This window comes from Phyllopteryx taeniolatus, chromosome 16, assembly GCF_024500385.1.
Source record: "Phyllopteryx taeniolatus isolate TA_2022b chromosome 16, UOR_Ptae_1.2, whole genome shotgun sequence".
NCBI lineage: Eukaryota > Metazoa > Chordata > Actinopteri > Syngnathiformes > Syngnathidae > Phyllopteryx > Phyllopteryx taeniolatus.
In genome coordinates this window covers 6186306-6206769 of record NC_084517.1, presented here as the reverse complement: position 1 = coordinate 6206769, position 20464 = coordinate 6186306, and the positions used below count along the sequence as shown (strand labels likewise).

Sequence of the window (20464 nt, the reverse complement as noted above, 5' to 3'; positions counted from 1 at the left end):
GAGATGCCATGTCTAAACTTTGACTAATAGTGTAGTTGTAAATCTAACCATAATTCAAATAATTTGCAGTCAGTGATGGCCCGAAGATGGGAGCCTTTCCCTTCTGTTCCCATCAATCTGATATCAATTTGCTTTGGTTGCATCTGTCCAATCTGCCAATTTGACCACTTTTGCAATCTTTCTTGAGGTTAGTTTATTTTCTCATTACGGCCTCCTTCACTTGGATCGAGATCTCCATTGATTACCAGTCCTCCTAGTCGTACGCTAAATGCCAAGTGCTGGTATTCCAGACCAGGACAATTGGACTACATGCCGCAATTCCTCTGCAAAGAGGAAATGACCTTGAAAGACAATGGGCCTAAACACACCGGCAATCAAGCAGCATCTTGGGTACAGATCAGCAAGATTAATGGTATGGCGTGGCCGACCCAATCCCCAGACCTTAATCCACTCGAAAATGTGTGAGAACTACTGAGGTGAGACGGAGGAATTGTGAATATACTGTAGTTCAATCAGTCCAGTTCATAGTTGCCAGAAGTCGGTTGACTGCACTCAACACAGTTCTCAAGTTCTTCTCAGGAACAATCAAATGGTAGTTCAGAGATTTACCTGAAAACAAAATGTCATGCTGTTTTTCTGTGTATATTTGAACACCATTAGTAAGGGTTTGAAATGTATTCAGCCCACTAATGCATATTCATCCACAAACATGATGGCAGAGTATTCACTCAATGTAGCATAATAATCTTCATGCGATCAAATTACTGTATTTATTTACCTAATATGCATATGTCCTTGCTTTAAATCACCGCTATCAAACTCAAGGCCTGGGGGCCACATCTGGCCTGCCGCATCATTTTGTGTGGCCCGTGAAAGCAAATCATGTGTCAACTTCCATGATTCTACTCAAATCTGTACCACATTTTTAAATTGTCATGTAATCATATTCATATTACAAGCAATCAGTCAATCAATCTGTTGCTTGTGTATATGTAACATTATGAGCAGGCGATAAACGTTTAAGTGGTTTCACAAGCATAACGGCCCTCTGAGGGAAACCGTAACTAAAATGTGGCCCATGACAAAAATGAGTTTGACACCCCTGCTTGAAATGAAGGCCCTGTAAGATTCAGTCCTAACTTGTTTTGTTTGTTTCTTGTTTCTTTTTTCTTGACACAGTCAACCACTTTGTGCACCACCATGTCACACTGGCTAACCAGGTATCAGCTGGTTTGGTGTTGCAGTGTGTTGTCATGTCCTGCGCGGTGACATATTTTATTTCGATGATTTCTTTGCTCTTTCAACCAATGAATGAACTTTTAGAAAAGCCAAGCTATAAGCTTTTGGTGTCCCAGTGGGACTTGTTCCAGTACTACTTTAAGTTTATTGTAGGCCGACTGCATAAAGGCTGCCTCCCCCGAGGGGCATGATGGAGGCCCGGGGCTCCAGTCAACACTTGTAACGGCTGAAAGCTCTATTCTAAAGAAACCCTGATTGACTGTAAATGACTCCCGGTGTGAGTCGGTAGCGCAGTATCTACATTTGAATAGGAGCAAAGCTAATGTGTAAACGTACCTTATCACAACACCATTATACAAGTTTGTTTACCAAATTTGCATTTTTTTATATCCACTTGCCAGTGGTGGGAAGTATCGAAGTAAAAAAAAACTTATTGTATTTAAGTATATTTTTCAGCTATCTGTCTTTTTCATTTGAAAACGGCTATCTGTACTTTCCAGTCCTTTGTCAAAATGGGCTCGCTAGTTTTTTTCCAACCTCCGTGGATGACGACACTGTTAAGAAGTCACGACGACAGAGCGCTAACGCCGACTGCGGTGAAGATCTTAGCGAGTGACGTAAAAAGCAGGGACCGCCGCGACACACGGGAATGTGAACCAGGGAGCCATGACAACATGACGCAACAGATTAGGAGAAGCAAGATATTCCCAATCCTTGACCTTACTTAAGAGAATTGTTTGATGGCGTCGGCGCCAACAATTTGTTTGTGACGGATGCCTTTTCTTGTGCTAGTTAAAAAATTCTCCGTCAAATCTGGAAAAATAAAACAAAACAGTAGTAGTCATTTTTCCAGTATCAGTAGCTAGTTTAGTGTGTATATATATATATATATTATATATATAACTATATATAGCTTTAATTTGTAGATCAGTTGCTTTAATAGCATAAAAGCCTGAGCCAAGTTTACCTCGCTAGCTTGGTCTTGGTTCAAAACCAATAAGAAAAATGTTTTTATTTGTAACGTATATTATTGACAAACATTTCTTTTTAACTTTTGTACTTGAGTACATTCCAGTCTATACTGAAAACTTTCATTTTAGTAAAGAAGTCGAAGCAGTAGGAGGCTAGCTCTCCTTTTACCGGTCTTCTTCTTCTTCTTCTTCTTCCCCCCCTGAAAAGTATCTGTACTTGTCGAGTTTTCGTCCTTTTGCCACCTCCGCCCACTGCACGTGGCATATGCAGGTGAGGTTAAAGCTAGTGGGGGTTTTGTTTGTTTTGGGGGGCTGGTCGGTCGCTAGTGCGCCTTGGTGTCTTTTACGGCTTTTTGGGAGAGGTTCGTTGGAGGTTTCTGCGGGGAGAAGAAGGGAGTCAGACAGGCGACAAGCAGTGCCGTCTTGGCCCCGGGGCAGAGGCTGGGAGTGCGAAGGGGAGCCAATGAGAGGGAGACACCCTCTCCTTCTCTCCTTCTCTGCTTCTCTGCGTCTCTCCTGCCCGGCTTGGCTGCTGCCCGGCGCGCCCTGTAATTAGGAGCTCCACTTGCGGGCTGGGCGCCGCCACCGTGGACAACTCGGGAACGCCAGCTCCGCACTCTTGTCTTTTCGTCCCGCCGAGCGTCGACGTCCTCCACGATGAACGGGCAGCTCTCACCTGCGTTCGAGGAGAAGAAGCCGCCCCTCCGCGCGTCCCCGAGCCTGGCGGAGACTTCACCGGCGGACGTGAGCTTCTACGGCGGCCACGGCGCTCTCCAGGGCTCGCAGGATTTTTACGTGGCGCAGCAGTCTTACTCGGCTCAACACGTGAACCCTTACTCGTACTCCCACTACAACTTGAACGCCATGGTTCCCGGCGGTGGCTTCCCGTGCGGAAAAGCCGAGTACACGTACCCGCACTCGGCGTACAGAGAGCCCGGGGGCTTCAGCAGAGATTCGCAGTCAACAATAGCGGACGGCGGTGAGTCAGCTCAACCCCCCCCCCCCCCCCCCAAAAAAAAAAACAAAAACAAAAAAAAACTTAAGTCCACTTCAACGCTACGAGCAGCATTAAGCCATACATAATTGAACTTTGTTAATTAGCAACATTTGTAACGTATATTATTGACAAACATTTCTTTTTAACTTTTGTACTTGAGTACATTCCAGTCTATACTGAAAACTTTCATTTTAGTAAAGAAGTCGAAGCAGTAGGAGGCTAGCTCTCCTTTTACAGTAGTGTAGCATAGGTCAGTGGTTGTCAAACAATTTGACAGCAAGTACCACCTCAAAAAGTACTAAGCCACCACAATGACTTTTATTTCCCCTACAGTATTTAATATTACTGGAAGCCCTGCAACATTATGCACAGTTTTACCTTCACCACTGCTCTTAAATATAGGAGGAGGAGGGGACACACACTCAATCATTCCATTCAAAGTTTTTACACAAAAATAAAAGTTGTACCTAAATAATGTTTGAAGCAAAACGGTCTCAAAAGATGAAATGTAAATGTGTACAAAGGTTCAAGTGGTACTACAAGCACGGCCCAAAAATGCCATGTAAATTTGACACACCGCAGAGAAGAGTTATGTTAACAAGCTTACCAAATTTGAATGAATTAAAACAATCCAAAATAAATCACTAAGTACATAAAATCAGGTTTCAAAACACGACACTGTGGGCGTGTCCAATGTCCAAAAGGAAGCAAACGCTGAGGGGGCGATAGCTTATACTATGTCAAATCGTGTTAGGAGGCTCAACTTCAAAATTGAACAGTTATTGTGGACTATAATCAAAAAAATAAGCACACAAGTCAACTTACCCTCGTCGTCGGTGCCATAATGTCACAGCCGAACACGGCGCCCGACGGCAGCGGGAGGAGGCCCGGGTCGTCGGACAGTCGGCGCGGCCCCGTTCGCTAGTAGCGAGTTACCCACCGACTCATGTTGTCGCTGCTAAAAGTTTACAAAATGCACACTGCACAGTTGACTGCCGGTGGTGATGTACAGCTCGCGTTCAAAAACGTCACCGAGCTGTTCTGTAAATTGAGGCATTCGGTGAAAAAGCTTTTTCGGGGTGTAGCCATCGTTAGCTTGCGAAGCTGCATGCTGGAGTGATAAATGGGCCTTGTTAGCTAACTCACAACTGAGCAGCATAGCCAAATGAAATGATGTCACTTTGTACTTTTATAGCAGGGGCGGGAACTCTCACTCGAACGTATAAGCCTCAAAGGCCATTTTGTGTGGGGCGGCATCTCAACGCGGAGAGATATTGAGAGGAGAATTTGCGACCAGTGGCAATCCCGTATCCCTACGTTCTGGGCCAAAATGATAACGCCCGCCCCCACAGAGTGGGGTTGTCGGAGACGACCTCCAGAATCCCATATATGCGCGTTGCGCAACCTACTTCCGCATTCGGTAAAACAGGTCCAAGCACTTCCTTATGGCTCGCGTGAATGGCGAAGGGCAGCGTGACAAAGCACCCGTAGGAACTTTAAACGTCTGTCTTTTTTTTTTTTTAACACAAGAGGTCACTAGCGAGCCACCAAATACAACAAGTTTGAATTTTTGCGGTTCTTCCCCATGCTACGGACGCTTGTGATTATTAAATGAATAAATTGTTATATTGCCAATATGTCTTGTTTCTTTAAACTTCCATCCATCCATTTTCTGAGCCGCTTCTCCTCACTCGGGTCGCGGGCGTGCTGGAGCCTATCCCAGCTGTCATCGGGCAGGAGGCGGGGTACACCCTGAACTGGTTGCCAGCCAATCGCAGTTCTTTAAACTTTGATTATCCAATCATCCAACAACAAATAAGGGTCAATGGTGACAGCAAAATTAGCTGTTTGCTCATCCCACAAAGCTTTGTTCCTTCCAAATGTGGCACTATATAACTATCCAACAGCGTAAGATTTATTGCCAAGTGGCGTTTTTACAACAAAAACATAATCCACCCAACACACGTTTCCTCACCTTTTGTGCTGTACATGGATAAAGAATGGTTCAAATCCCAAATCAGTGGCGGTTCTATCTCGTGCAAATGCAGAGCATGGCTTCCGTTACAATGATGACCGGCACAGAGCTAGGCAAAGCGACGAAGCAAAGTCTACCCCGTGTTGCCAACTTACAGTATATTGATCGACTTTACCTACCACTCTTGCAACTTTAAAATAAATACATAAATCTAGTGACTTTTCGTGGTATAAGACCCGGAGATGTTGACACTCACCTTTCCACACCAAAACCCAGGCTCGTGCTGTCCTAATTAGCCTTGGGCATGGACTGATCAAGCTTGCTCTGATGAGGGGAGAAACAGTCCAGTGTCTTTAAATAAAATGTATTATTATTATTATTATTATCATTAGGATTACACAGCGAGTCTGCTGTTCATTTTCGACTGGTTTTAGTAGAAGAGCGAAAACAATACAGTAGTAGAAATATTGGTCGTTGAAGTCATCCTTTTTAGAAATGATCATTCTCGAGTCGCTAAGAGCACCTTGACAGTATTGTTTCTCACTCCCCATACCCTAACCACTTCACTCCTCTCTGCTCTACTTGCTTCATGCACCCTTCCCTACCCTTCCTTGGTCACCATATGATCAGAGCCAGCTGTAAGCTACAGGCCAAAGTTTTATTGTTTAACATGACTCGGCCTTGTGTTGACTCGCTTTCTGTTTCGTATTGCTGAAAACAAACTGGAGCTCATAAGGATTAAAAAAAGACTCTCTACTGGACACATACTTGCACTATACAGTACTGTAAAAAAGGATTGGTCCCCTTCTCAAATTCAGAGATTTTGGCATATTTTCCCCACTTTAAGATCATCCGAAAAATGTAAATCTCAGACAAAGATAACCCAAGTAAACTTAAAATGCTGTTTTTAAATGGTGATTTTATTTATTAAGGCAAAAAACTATTCAAAGCTACCTGCCCCTGGTTAAATCATGAATTAACCGTGGCTAATCCCTTTTTTTGGCTCATTTTCACGACCACACCCAAGCCTGATTACCTCCAGACCTCTTCATTCGAGAAATCACTTAAATGACAAAATGAAGTTGGCCGAAAGATCTCAAAAAGCTGCAAATAAATGCCACGATCCAGCAAAATTGAAGCACAGACAAAAAATAAATTAATTGACACCTATTGGTCTGAAAAGGGTATCGCTTGATTGGAACACAAATAAGCACACAATTTATTATCAGTGGACCAGCTTCCGAAGCCATCACAGTGATGTCACACACTGGCAACTCTGAAACAAACATTTAAGCAGGCCCACGACTTCCATGTCAGCGTATCACTGAAGATTTGTTTTCAACCAAAATTGGAGGAAAGTAGTGGCTCAAGATGCCCTCTGTGGGCAAAAAAGAAAATCATTTGTGGTGACGTAAAGGCTAAAGTGAGAACAGCAGTTTCCTGAGATATTTTCACATGGTTCCACGGAGTATGAAGAAGTGTAAATCTAAGCTTCCTGAAGACCAACCATTCATCCAGCCATTTACTAAGCCGCTTATACGCATTAGGGTCACGGTGGGGGGCTGTAGTCTATCCTAGCTGACTTCGGACGTGAGGCGGGGTAAACCATGGACTGGTTGCTAACCAATTGCAGGCCACACGTAGACAAACAGACAGCCATTTGGACTCCCATTCACACCTAAGGACAACGTAGCGTCTACAATGAACCTATCGTGCATGTTTTTGGAATGAGCGAGGAAGTTGGGGTATCTGGAGAAAACCCAGGCAGGCACTGGAAGCACGAAACCTCACACAGAAGACCCCCAAAACCCCCAAACTCAAATGTGCTAACTGTACTGTGCAAAAGTCTGGTTACCACTGGCTTTGTTGGGTTTAACAGCGGTAATTTTGACAAAGACAAACTGACTTTGTTGCTTAGCACACTGAATTTATGTTTAGAGAATATTAAAGGTTATAATTACAGATGTGAATAGTTGTTTAGCTATATGTGCTCTGTGATTGTTGGGCAAGGAGTCAGTCCAGGGTGTGCCCGGCCTCGAACTCAAAGTCAGCTGGGATAAGCTCCAGCTCCCCGTCACTCATGAGGACGTGTTATAGAATTTGAATATAGAATTAAATGATGTTTTATAGATAGATAGATATAAATGGCAATTTGATGTTTTTCAACATGTGGGAATAAAATGTCAATTTGCTGATCAATCTTGTTGTTATTGAAACAAAAAGGAATTGACCAATCTAATAAATATGCCATCTTCCTACAGAACACTTGAGTGCCTTTGAATTCAGCTCACTCTGCCAGGCAAACATTTTCTTCCAGCTCGATTTGACTTGGGAAAGTATGGCTATGTGAGCAACTGTGAGCAAATGCAAACTATACAGGCTGGTGCACTTTTTTTGACATTCCAGTTCGGAGTTCACTGCTGGAAAGGGCTCCGGGGGACTTTGGCCCGCAGCCGCACAGCACATCAGGTGTCACGACATGTCAGTCAGCCTTGGCCTTTGAATCATCTGACATCACCGGCTCCTTAACACGCAGGGCACAGCTGTGGCCACGCCCCAAATGGATACCAAACAAAAACACACGTTGTTTCTTTCATGAATTCATGTAGAGTAATCAATAGATTGAAATTGTGAGACAGCCTCAAAACATATGCACACCTTGAAATACTTCATCGAGAGCTTTGCTTTTTCAAAAAAGATTATTGCTTCACATGAATGGAAAATGATGTTCCAAAAAAAAACAAAAACTTGGCCACCAGTAAGTTTTTATTTTCTTTCCTAAAAAAAAATAGTTATCCAGAGTTTAGGAAGCGCATTTTGTCGTGTCTCGGGTTCACAGCTCAACACCCAATATTATTGATCGAAACAATCTTGCTTCATCTGCATTAGGTGGCTTCAATATTGTAAAAGTACCAAAAAAAAGTGATGCAATAGCAATAGGAGCAATGTATGTATAGAAGCAGCCTTCCAGACAACATGAAAAGCACCAATAAATCTCCATCTCCCGCCCCAGCTCTAGGGGACACTCTGACCAAAATTATAAGTTTGGAGTGCTGGTGGAATTTCTTTGAAATGTAGAGGCTGTAGCGGCCATGGCTATTTCTGTGCTATATCTCTGCTTCGTGGAGACCAATTTCAAGGTGGTTTTATTGTGATGTGCACGCATACAGAGTTCTAAAATACAACTTTTTCAGAGTAAATCGTGTAGGTGCTGGAAATACATTTGTAAAGCCTCGCCTCTACACGAGATGAGCACAATTAACCTAACGTTTCTCCTCCTATAGTGAAAGAAGAACCAGAGGTGGAGGTTCGGATGGTAAACGGGAAGCCCAAGAAAGTTCGGAAGCCACGGACAATTTACTCCAGCTACCAGCTGGCGGTCCTACAGAGGAGATTCCAGTCGGCCCAGTACCTGGCCCTACCAGAGCGGGCCGAGCTGGCCGCGCAGTTGGGCCTGACGCAGACGCAGGTGAGGTTCCGGTGCAGTACAGTGATATGCTTAGGGTATGGCAATTGGACCACTTGACCCAACCTCATGAGAATCATTACAAGTGCAGGATCAAAAAGAAGAGAACTATAAGCCTCGCTTGACACGATCAAAAAGGGATTGAATTAACAACACAAGGTGTGTCGGAAAGGTTCCAGGACTGTTCTCGTAAAAAATAGACAGTATTTCAATCCCAACCTACAAACGACCAAGTTTTTTTCTTCACTGTGGGGCAGACGATCAACCGGCTCGTCTACAAAAAGATCTCGCGGCATTTACTTAGTTCGGCGCGTGAGAAGAGGTAAGAGTTCGACATGACAACACGCCAGCCCATAATGCCCCAAGCATCCGACGGTTCCTGGCCAAGAAGAACATCGTCATGCTGGAACAGCCCAGCCACTCGCTTGACCTGGCTCTGAGCGTTTTCCTCTTTCGCAACCTCAACCTCATCGAGGGGACCCTCTGTGATGACTGCGGAGGATCTCGGAAGAAGGCCTGGGAAAGTGCATTGGTGGACTCCCAAGGGGATTACTTTCAAGAGGACGACTTGTTTGTAGTTTGGATTTGAAATGTATGTTTTGTGACAGAGCCCTGGAACCTTTCTCACACACCTCGTATGTTTTGAGTGGACTGTAGACGCGTACTGCATCATGCTGACAGCTGTGGCTATTTTATTGACTCTGTCATGTCATAAAATGACTGAGAAGAAATCGTAGTTGGATGTCGCCTTGTGGTTAAATGATCAATGACACTTGTGCCTCAGTTGGCGCGACGGTGGACCGCCACGGTCCGGCACCTGCGCGTTCACCTCTTCGCATTATTTATTTATTTTTTGGGCGATTTGTTTTCGTATTTCTTTTCTTTTTGGGGGGGAGGGGGACCAACCCTGAAAATGCTTATTGGCGGTTTATCCCCTCTGATTCAAGATTTAGGGTTTTACATGAATGAATTGGAGTCCCCAGCCCTTATGCAGCCGTTGTCCATTTTTTGGGACATCTTTGGACTTTGATGTATTCCACCAAAGAGAAATCAGTTGAAGTCAGAGAAATTTGGCCTCACAGTTTTGAACAAGTTAAACTTAAAAAAACAGGGCACATTTTCCTAGGAGCTAAACATTGACGATACACTATTATTTCATTCTATGGCACTATTCATTCCCATTATAAATCACATCTTTCAATGTATTGCAAACCTGTTGTGTTATAATGCTTTTCCTATAGAATGGAACCAGAGACCAAAGCCTTATTTTTTGCATATCCAAGCTGCTTATCGCCTGCTAATATCCCCCAAAAATGGACAAGGGCTGCATAAGGGCTGGGGACTCCAATTCATTCATGTAAACCCCCTAAATTCATTTGAAACACTGCTGTCTGTATCGAGATGTGCTGTGTACAGTTTCTACCCCTAGGTGTCAGTAAAGCCGAAGGCGTGGAGTTCGATGGCTGGATGACGTTATGTTGGAAAAGAACCGGAAAGACGACTTTGTCACGTCGGTGCGATTTGTCCTTCCCTATGTTCGAAAGGAAGCACTTTTTTTTCTCTTTCTGGCCGTATGATGTATTCCACAAAGTTAAGGAAAGGTGGTATAAAGGTTCAAATGCTGTCGCCGGTTAGAAGATTTGACTTCCCGGAGAATCCCTATGTCACGTGATAAAAAACCGAAGGCGCTGATTGGCCGAAGACAAGATCTGTGTACCGCCGATCGATTGCTATTCCTTACAGTTCCCGGATGGACGTCACAGCTAATTTGAAACGGAATTTGTCGAACTGAATCTGAAATGATCGAACCGAATGTGAAAATATATCATTAGAATTTTCATTGCGGATAAAAAAAAAAATCTTACATTGACTTTCACGTTTACTGGACTTGAGTTACTACAAATGCAAATGATGTTTTTCAAATTCAGTTCGTAAATTGAAATCCACTTCCTGGCGGCACATATGCAGACCTCATAGCTGCCTTTAGTCATGGATAATGTGACGCAATCCTCCCTCGAGGTCTCAAGCTCCTTCGTTGTCATGAATAGTACTTTATTGTGTTTGAAATCAAACTTTCCCCTTTTGCTTATTTTTTTTTTAGTTAAGTAGACCCTAATTTCACAGATCTCATGTTTATGTTTTAAGGATTAATATCCATCCGTTTTCCATACCGCTTGTCCTCACGCGGGTCGCGGGCGTACTGGCGCCGATCCCGGCAATCTTCGGGCGAGAGGCGGAGGACACCCTGACCTGATCGGCAGCCAATCGCAGCCAATTAAATTATCCTGGCCAAACGCTGTAAAAATTCTTCTTCTTTAGAACTTCTCTTTGGGATTTAAACGTTTTAGGGGATTAATATCCATATTTTGCCATGACAACATTATAGGAGCTTTGTGAATCACAAGTTGTTTAAATCTGAGTGTTTTGGATACGCCACAGAAATACAACATTTGTTTAAAGATTGAATTTAAAGGCGATATGCTTTTTTTCGGAGTACAAACAATGGCTAGATGTCTTATTAAAATGTCTATAAAATTGTATTGTAAAAAATACTCCAAAAATCATAAAGTACTTGTTTTCTTAATTTTACACTGGATGGGTAGGTAGGCCTTTGCATACTATATTGTACCATTTGTATCGACTAAATCGATAGGTCAATTCTATGTTATAAGTCTCCTTTAAATGTGAGGAATGTGTCAAAGTGTACTGCTTTGCACACCGAATGGAAAACGGCTATAATTTATTGGCTGTTCACATGACACATTTCATTTCAGGTGAAAATATGGTTCCAAAACCGTCGCTCCAAATTCAAGAAACTCTACAAGAACGGCGAGTTTCCACTGGGGGACATCACGCTGGAGCACAGCCCAGAGGCAAGCGATTCAATGGCTTGCAACTCTCCTCCATCTCCGGCTGCATGGGAAAACAACAATAGCAGCAGTAACCCCACCGACGACAACACAAGCAGCAGCAACGGCCTCAAGAATAATGCAATGCTGGACCCTGCCAGCAGGGGGCAGGAATCCTATCAGCCCCCAGCTGATTCCTCCTCAGTCTACATCGATGAGTATACGCACCAGAATTGGTACCAGGAGCAGGACGCGCATTTAGGTTTGCAGGCAGCTGGCAGTACCCACCACCACCCATCGTCATCGGCGCCACCGGCTCCCGTTGGAGCCGTATACTGAGTCCCCAACACAGACATTGAATGGACCCATTCAACTTCAATACGAGGGAAGTTTTGGGATCACCCAGAAACGCATACGTGAAGGTATGCCGTCTCAAGCCGGATGAAAACGTACTCTTAGATTTACCATTTTAGACATCACCATCGTGCCCAAATGCATAGATCCAGCAGGAGAATAAGACGATGCCTTTTATATCCAAAGACCGAAGACTACTGATATTCCGCTAGATCTTTGGTGTCAAACTCAAGGCCCGGGGGCCGGATGCGGCTCGCCGCATCGTTTTATGTGGCCCCCGAAAAGCAAATCGTGCTCGTCAACTTTTGCTAAAATATGGACCCAAATTCCAAATTGTCAGAATAAACATTAATGTTGTTGAGCTATTGCATTTTTCTGTTATCAAACCCTTCTTCTACAGTAACTTAAACAATACTTGAACAAACTGTCATCCTTGTCTTCTGATTTCAAAAGACAAGTTATCCCTCAATTTGTTGTGTAATGGTAATAATATGATTTGGTGCTTTAACATTTCACTGTTCTAACGGCCCTCCGAGGGAAATGGCAATGCGGCCCGAGACAAAAATGAGTTTGACACCCCTGCTCTAGGTCAATTTTTGTGGGACAGTGAGCCTCCCCTCAGAAAATACAAAACGGCCGGGACCTCCCCTTCTCCATATCCCTACTAAATCTGATTTTAGCAACAATTTCAACCTTCATTGCCTAACCTGTGTGAAATTTAGTCAGAGAGTATTTCAACATGTGACTGTGGCTTCTGACACCAAAATGATTTGCTACTGTTCACAGCGCATAATCTTGCTCGCACATCATACAGGGTGTCCCAAAGGTTACTATACTGGAGTATTATTCGGACAGACGTGAGGCCATCAGCATTTGACAGCTTTTAGGCTTGGAGGTTTTTGGAAGCATATCATTCCCTTGCCCATGGTTTGCCAATTGAGATTGGAGGCGAGGCGTTTTTCTGTCCCCAACTGTAGTTCTGCTCCAGTTTGAGAAGCTGATGGTGATGACGCTTTACCCGTACTCAGTTCATTTTCTTGGGCATTACTATCGTCCGCTTTAAGCCTTTGAGCAACCCTTAAGTCGATACGGGTAACGCTTTGTCACTCTCTGAAAAATGCGCTGAATTGAGTTTTTGTTGATGCCAAGTTACAGTGCAGCCCTCCAGATAGGCTTCGCATGGACGTCTGCTCGAGGAGTTTTGGTTTTCATCAGTGGCCGTAGTAGCGGACCTCTGCTGCGTGCGTAGTTTATCAAGAACAGATCCTCTTGAGAGAAACTTAGGATAGCATAAATTCAACAATGCGTTGGAGCAGCGTGACAGCCGTAAACCTTCTCAAACTGGCGCTGAACTGCAGTGGGGACAGAAAAACTTCTTTCCGGGCGGGAATCTTGCAGCGCTGCTCCAATGTTAATTGGCGAGCCACGGGAAAAGGCACGACGTGCTTACAAAAAAACTGCAAAGCCTTAGCTGTCCAATGCTGAAGGCCTCACGTCTGCCTCAATGATGCCAGAAATGAAATGGGGGGAGGAAAATAGTCACTTTTGGGGTACTTTGTATGATGTGCAAGCAACAGGAAAAAAAAAAAACAAGTGCACAGTATAATGATTAGAAAGATCCTATTTTCTGGAGTTTGTGGCTCTCCCCAGAATGTCAATGTCGCTTTAGTTGAGCCTTTGTAAATTTGCAGATATTTGACGGAACCTGTCCTCTGTTTTTCTGCTGAAAAATATCAGCTATTCATTTTTGTTGCGCTCGAAGCCATGTCTAATATAAAAATTTTTCTTTGGCGCCATCTTGGGACCAAGGAAGTATGTTCAAGTGAAGGGAGGCGTTTCATGTCGTCAGGCCTTGTTTAATTGAGAAAAAAAAAAAAAAAAAAAGAAGTGCTTTGCTGCCATCGTGTGGCATCTACAGGCAAACATTTTGGGATGGGCGTCAATTACTTCTCCGTCGCATGGCTCGAGTCCTATCCCTCCCAAATAGTAGGTGTTCAGTGTCATCAATATTGCACTAATTATCAACCTTTATTGAGCCGCGGCACATCTTTTCCTTTAGAACATTTTCACGGCACACCACCAAACAAAAATGGCACCAAAAGTAGAGAATAAAATGAATAGAATCCTCACAAATTCTGGGCTGGTTCAGTTGAACACAAAGCTATGACACATGTAATGGTACCTTAGCCATCTCGTGGAAGAGCATGTCATATTTCTGCCTGTCAGGTCGCTAACATACAGTAGATGAACAAATGTACATTATTTGCAGTAAATAAAGAAATCATCATCAGACCAATTAAGTGAATAATTTGGGTATAATTTGGCTATCTCACGGGTGGCAATCACTGCAGTGTTGCAATCTGGAACATGAACTGGCCAATTGCATCACATTTTACTGGCTTAGAAGATAATATGCAATGGTATTTAAAAAAAAATAAAAATATATATATATATCAATATATCAATACCCCTGTGCTTCAGTCCAAGAAGGCTGATGTTGAAATGAAACAATAAGTAGCCCTACAAGATACCAAAAAGAAAGCAAATAAGAGTGCGTCATAATTAGTACCTGTCTTTTAACTGTTGTTTGCGGATGAATGCTGAGTCATTTGAAAGTCGTCGTACAAGCACAGCATGCGGCCGCGATGCTCATGACACTCGTCAGGTGAACACTCATTAGTGTGAGAAAGTACGAAGGCGGCGGCGGACAGGCATGTCGTCTATCAACCTCATGTTGCTTGATTTGGCTTTTTCTTTGAACTTCTATATTTGCGAGTTTGCCAGCTTTTGAACATTTGATGCATTTCAAGTTCTCATTTTACTCTGAAATGAAAACACCAAACAAATCAACTATTCGAGTTACAAAAGAAATCATGGAGGCGATCTCCAAACCGAAATGTATTGTAAGTGTGTTTGACCCATTAAAGTAGCCACTTTCGGCAGCTGAACACACTTGTGGCATTATCTCTCCGATGGAAATGAAATCTACTTCCGAAAGTTCTCCCCAACTCTGTTGTGGACCTTCCCATGACTGCGCGGCTATTCATTGGACTTGAACTACTTGAACTAAAATCCAAAATGTTGGGGTGTTCTAAAACATTTGAGCAGTTTTGCTGCCCGTCAAAAGTGACACAACACGACCATTTTTTTTTTTTCCCAGTGGATGGACCGATGGAGTGACTACTTTAAATTAAGAACAAAGAAAAACATGGACTTGTTCTAACACTTTTGACATTTTAGAGCACGGCAGTTTTTTCCCCCAGTTGTTGTCGTTGTTGTTTTTTTTAAATTGAAAGTCATGTAGTTCAAGTGTAATGAATAGCCACACACTTATGCAAACTTTCACACCAGAGTTGAGAAGAACTTTCCGGCGAATATTTGATTTCCAATTTTAGAGATAATGCCACAATTGTGTTCCGCTGTTATATCTGCCCACGGGGGCTACTTTAAGGAGTCAAAGGTTGAGAATAGATTTTGGTTCGCAGATCGATTCCGTGATTTCCTTTGCCACTTCAATAGATCGTGTTCTGTGCTTTCCTTTCAGAGTAAAAGGAGGAATTGGACTGCATAAAATTCAATTTAAAAATTGGGGTGCAATAAAACCTTTGGCCAGTAGTCCGCGTTTGAAACACAACGCCACGAGTAGCATATTGTCATCGTCATTATGCAAGAAGAAAATAAGCCAGGACGTTTACCAAACCCTAAGAAAGTATTTCAGCCCTCAGTCTAACAATTAAGACTCTGGGTGGTGTCATTCATTTATTTTGTCATTTAGGTATGAGGATACATCGGGGTTGTAATTAACTTAGTAGAGCAACATGTGCCGCCAACGTCTTTGTTTCTGTATTTGTTTGTGCTCAGTACTGCATTACTCATAGGTCAGACCAACTGTCAAGTGCGATGAATATGACAAAAAAGGTTCTTTCGCTTGATGCCACCTGACCAAGAGCCTTCTTCTTAAGCATTAGTGAAACAGGGCAAAGAATCATTCAATAAGAAAAAGACCGTCTCTATACGGCGAGTTGCTGAGCTTTGTTGGCCCAGTTGCCATGACGGCATATCAAAATATCCTTAGTTGCTTTGGCAGGAATTTTCAGAAGTAGGAGTGGCTACAAAACAACACCATCGCACAGTGTGCTTGATGAGAGTTTGCAGACTGACGTACAGACTTCGAAACTACGATACATTTGGACTGGCCAAGGTCATCTTGGGATACAATAATCCTCTTGCGCAACACTTCAAATGTAACGGGAACAACAAAGAAGAAAATGACACACTCTATATCTAACGTACAAGAGGCAAATGGTGCTCAAACATTTTCATAGAAAATGCATATTTTATTGGTATATGTTATATTATTTTATTTATATATTTTGGATCAAATTTGGTACAACTGTCTGTACATTTGAAATAAAACATTTTGACTTGACTGCTTTGTGTGCTGGAAATAGTTCCGAAAATAAGCAAGCGTATTTGGTACGCGTACGCTCTTGTCAGACACACCGAACATTTTGGGAGGTGACAGTGCAGCAGACACTCTGGAGTCTTTGGAATCTAATAACACAGCAGCGAAGCAGAGAGACGCACATATTTCCTTTCATGTGGTACACGGTTGGGTGCGTGTGTATGATCGGGTATGGGTGTGTATGTGACAAACAAGCTTTTTTTTTTTAAATTTTTTTTTTTTCTTTCTCCCCCCCTTGAGCTCAACAGAGCAAACCCGCAGGTTAACCTTTAAATCGACCGCATTCAAAAGAAGCCGTGACGAAAGGTCATAATAATTCAGGGGAACAATCCATTTGTTCAAATTGTTTGAAACATCTTTCTCATAGGAAATAGTGGAACTCTTGTCTTCTTTCTTTAACTGCGCGGGCAATTGTGTGCAAGTAACATGACAGTGTTATAAACTGTCATACAAATACAAATAAATTCCCCACTGCTCGTATTTCAAAACTAGTCAACCATAATGAAGCACAACGTGTAAACTTGGACTGATGGAGGAATATTAAAGTGATTTGCTCATGACGTTATTCCATTCCGATCATTTTCACGCAAGTGATAAATAAGTGAACCGCTGTAGTAGAGAAAACAACAAAAGACTACTTTAACCTTGATAAGCAAAGAAAGTCCATCTAGAGATTTTCTATGTATGGCTTGTCCTCAATTGGGGTCACGGGAGAGCTGGGAAATATTTAGGCTCCGAGACGGGCTACATCCTGAAATGGGCGCCAGCCAATAACAAGCATTCATTCACGCTTGCATTCATCACACCTATGGAAAACGTGTGTCGTTTTTGGAATGTGGGAGGAACCCGGAGAACCCTCACGCAAGCACAGGGCGAACATGCAGACTCCACACAGGAGGGCCCAGCCCAGACGTGCTAACCGTGCTGCCGGTTTAAAAGTACATTTCTCCATACTACGCCCGGCCCTTTTAACACCCTTTGTTTCGAGGTTTGATCCATTGACGCTCGCTGAACTGAGGTCCTCTGCAGCGGTCATTCATCTTCCGTAGCGCTTCTCCTCACTGGGGTCGCGGGTGTGCTGGAGCCTATCCCAGCTAACTCTGGGCGAGATGCGGGGCACACAAACAAAGAAACATTCACACCTATGGGCAATTTAGAGTCTTCAATTAAGATACCACGCATATCGTTAGCATGTGGGAGGAAAGCGGAGGAGCTGGAGAAAACCCACGCGGGCACGGGGGGAACATGCAAACTCTACACAGGCGAGGCCGGATTTGAGCCCCGGTCCTCAGAACTGTGAGGCAGACGCTCTAACCAGTCGTCCACCGTGCCGCTAGGTGTACTATTTTCCACCCAAATTTTTAATTCTACCACCACAAGGCCATTCCACTGAAGACGTTCCGCCATATTGGAATATAATCCGCCGCAAACATTGTGCCCCATTCCAGAATTGTGTGACATCGTGTCCATCTCAACCCAGGAAAACAAGGGGAGTGGCCTTGAACCACAGACCCTGGAGGACACTCGCCACGTTTATTTAGGACTTACCTTCCTGCGCTGAGCCCTCGGTTTCCAGGTGTCAAAGAAGAATGTGTGTGAACATCTCGAAGATAGCCAGCCGGGACTTGTAGTGACCTGTGGATGCTTCGCTGCAGGAAACATGTTTTTTTTTTTTACCGAACCCACGAGTGATCATGATTCAACTGAAAAATCATCCTCCCAGCTGCAAATGGCACTTACAGTATGTGATTGCAAAGATGAGTGCACAAGTGTATTTGTTCTTGAATCTGCATAATCACACACCCAAAAATGAGTCCATTGGTATATATAAAGTGGAGAAAGAAAATTCAACACAAACTTGTAAAGGTGAACGCATTGGCCGCCGGGCGTCTGCAAGCTTTAATGATCGACAAGCTTAAGTCGGACGGCTTTATGGTAGTTTACATTTTGACACTTCTGGACGCTGCGGGGAACGAGACGAGATGACGACATCAGCGGCTGAGTGGAAAACCCTGCGCTTGGAAGACAACATTACAAGAGTGGCTTTTGTCTGCCTACTCACCACATAGGGGCTAATACATATTTTGGAAAGACTTGAACTTTTCCTTTGTTTCCAATTATTATTGACAATTAATCAAAACTGAATTTGGGGAGCAGCTCTTGCACTGGATGTCACTGCATTGTGCAAGCTTGTCAAATGAGGTATCTGATATTCTAGTGCATCGGAATTGGCACAGGAATTGTTTGTACTATTGTTTATGCTCTTTAATTGTGTTTCATCAAATTGTATTGCATTCGTCTCGATTCATTTGTAGTAGATTGAAGTTGCCTGTTTTCGTTTTCGTCTTTATGGCAGCATTGGCTGTCTCGCTTTCTTGGCCAGGTCGAGCACGTTAAATAAATTCTTAATATCAGCAAGAATGTCAACTGGTTCAATGACGGGTCTAATAAAATAACAAATTAAATAACAAACAAACAAACAAAAAAAAAGCACAATATTTCCAAGATCCTATAATACAGTATTTTCATTGGTGTCTAAACTAAAATGTGCCAAAAGTTCATGAACATTCCAAGTAAAGCGCAGTGTTCGTGTGAAATGAAGTCAGCTACAGCAAATGATCACCTCTCTGACATAACCTTTCCTAATATCGATTATAGTAATAATTCCATTCTCCCGTGAAAAAATGTCAACATCTGCTGCATGTTACTTCTTTCTTGACCTCCCAAAAAGGAGGTATGTAAAGGTTTAAGGAAGCCACATTTAAGAACCTTTATTTACTCAATGCGACTGCAAGAAGCGGGCAATATGATAGGGCCGAAATATTATATTACGATATTTTGAGAAATATTGCATCGTGCATGGTGCAATGCAGTATGTGAAAAACAACTTATTTATCAGCCGGTTCAACACAAATGGACCAATATTTGAAGGCCTCCAATTGACTGATTCAAGGATTAAATTGCAGTAATGGGAAATACGTTTCCATTTTATTTTGCTGAAAAAGACCTCCTAAATGCTCAATCCCTGACAGTTCCGTCAGTCGGCTGGACTCGACGATGTCAGTGATAATGTGCGACGACGAGCCTTTAAGTTCCGGGTAATTCGAGTGCTTGGTTTGTGTTCCGTACTTGCCGGCGCAGTGTCGCCGGATTCGCCTGACTGATGTTCAACTCGGCGTCAAGTTACAGCTTAATTGATGACCACAATGTTAATGGAACTGCAACTTGACAAGACAATGGTTAATAGTTTGACACAAAGAGACGGATAATAATAGACAACTCGCATTCATTATCATTTTAATTGTTTTAAGCAGATACTGCAATTGTTATTGAATGATGTATAATAATGCGACGCAACATTTACCTGTCAATCAGTCCAAGTGTATATTCCAATTAGTTCATTTGACAGGTAGTTATCTTTACGTTGGTATTCTAAGTAACTTGTTTACTTGTGAACACATACGAAGGCGAATTTGTTTTTGTAAATAGTGCAGTTCAGACAACATGTCGTACTATTATTTTCATGATTCCATTTTGGCTCGAGTCATACCGGTGATCAGAGAGAGGGCAGTCGAGTCGCACGACCTGAATCGAGTAAGACTCGATTGGCCGATTTTCGGACTAAAACTTATGAAAGACTCATCTTGACTTGTTTTCATGAGAGTCCACTTGCCTTGACAAATCTTGCATGTTCACAGTTGAACATCAGCATTTTCAACCTTTGTTTTGTTTTTTGAACAGTAGTAACGTAAGTAACAACACACCATTTTTCACTCCCTGCTTTTTGAAAAGCATCCAAACAAACGGTTCAGTTGGACTGCTTCGCTTGGTTTTTGCACCATTTCCTCGCTGGTCCATGCGCGGTTCTGCGAACGTTCGCTCCACCTGCCAGGACCTCAAAGAGAATGACGTCTGGCACCAGATACCCGTTTTGAGTGCCATTCCTTACTCGCATAATATCAGCGTACCAGGCCCGTAAATATCTCCAACGCGGTGCATAAAAGGAACTTGCACATTGTTCATGTTTTGCACCAGAGATTACAACTCGCTCAAAATTGCTACGTTGGTACAAACATGTCAGTCTACACGCATCATGTAAAATTGATTTAATAAGTTGAGCTTCTATTTAGGAGAGTCATGATTAGATG

General features: G+C 43.0%; 1 protein-coding gene across 1 annotated transcript; it reads left to right on the top strand.

Annotated features, from left to right (window-relative positions):
- Nucleotides 1–2365: 2365 nt before the first annotated feature.
- On the top strand, nucleotides 2366–16280 carry LOC133466222 (homeobox protein Dlx3b-like). The gene is made up of 3 exons (XM_061749723.1): nucleotides 2366–3189; nucleotides 8467–8651; nucleotides 11423–16280. The coding sequence occupies exons 1-3, from the start codon at nucleotides 2868–2870 to the stop codon at nucleotides 11834–11836; spliced, it is 921 nt and encodes a 306-aa protein (XP_061605707.1). The 5' UTR covers nucleotides 2366–2867; the 3' UTR covers nucleotides 11837–16280.
- The last annotated feature ends 4184 nt before the right edge of the window (nucleotides 16281–20464 follow it).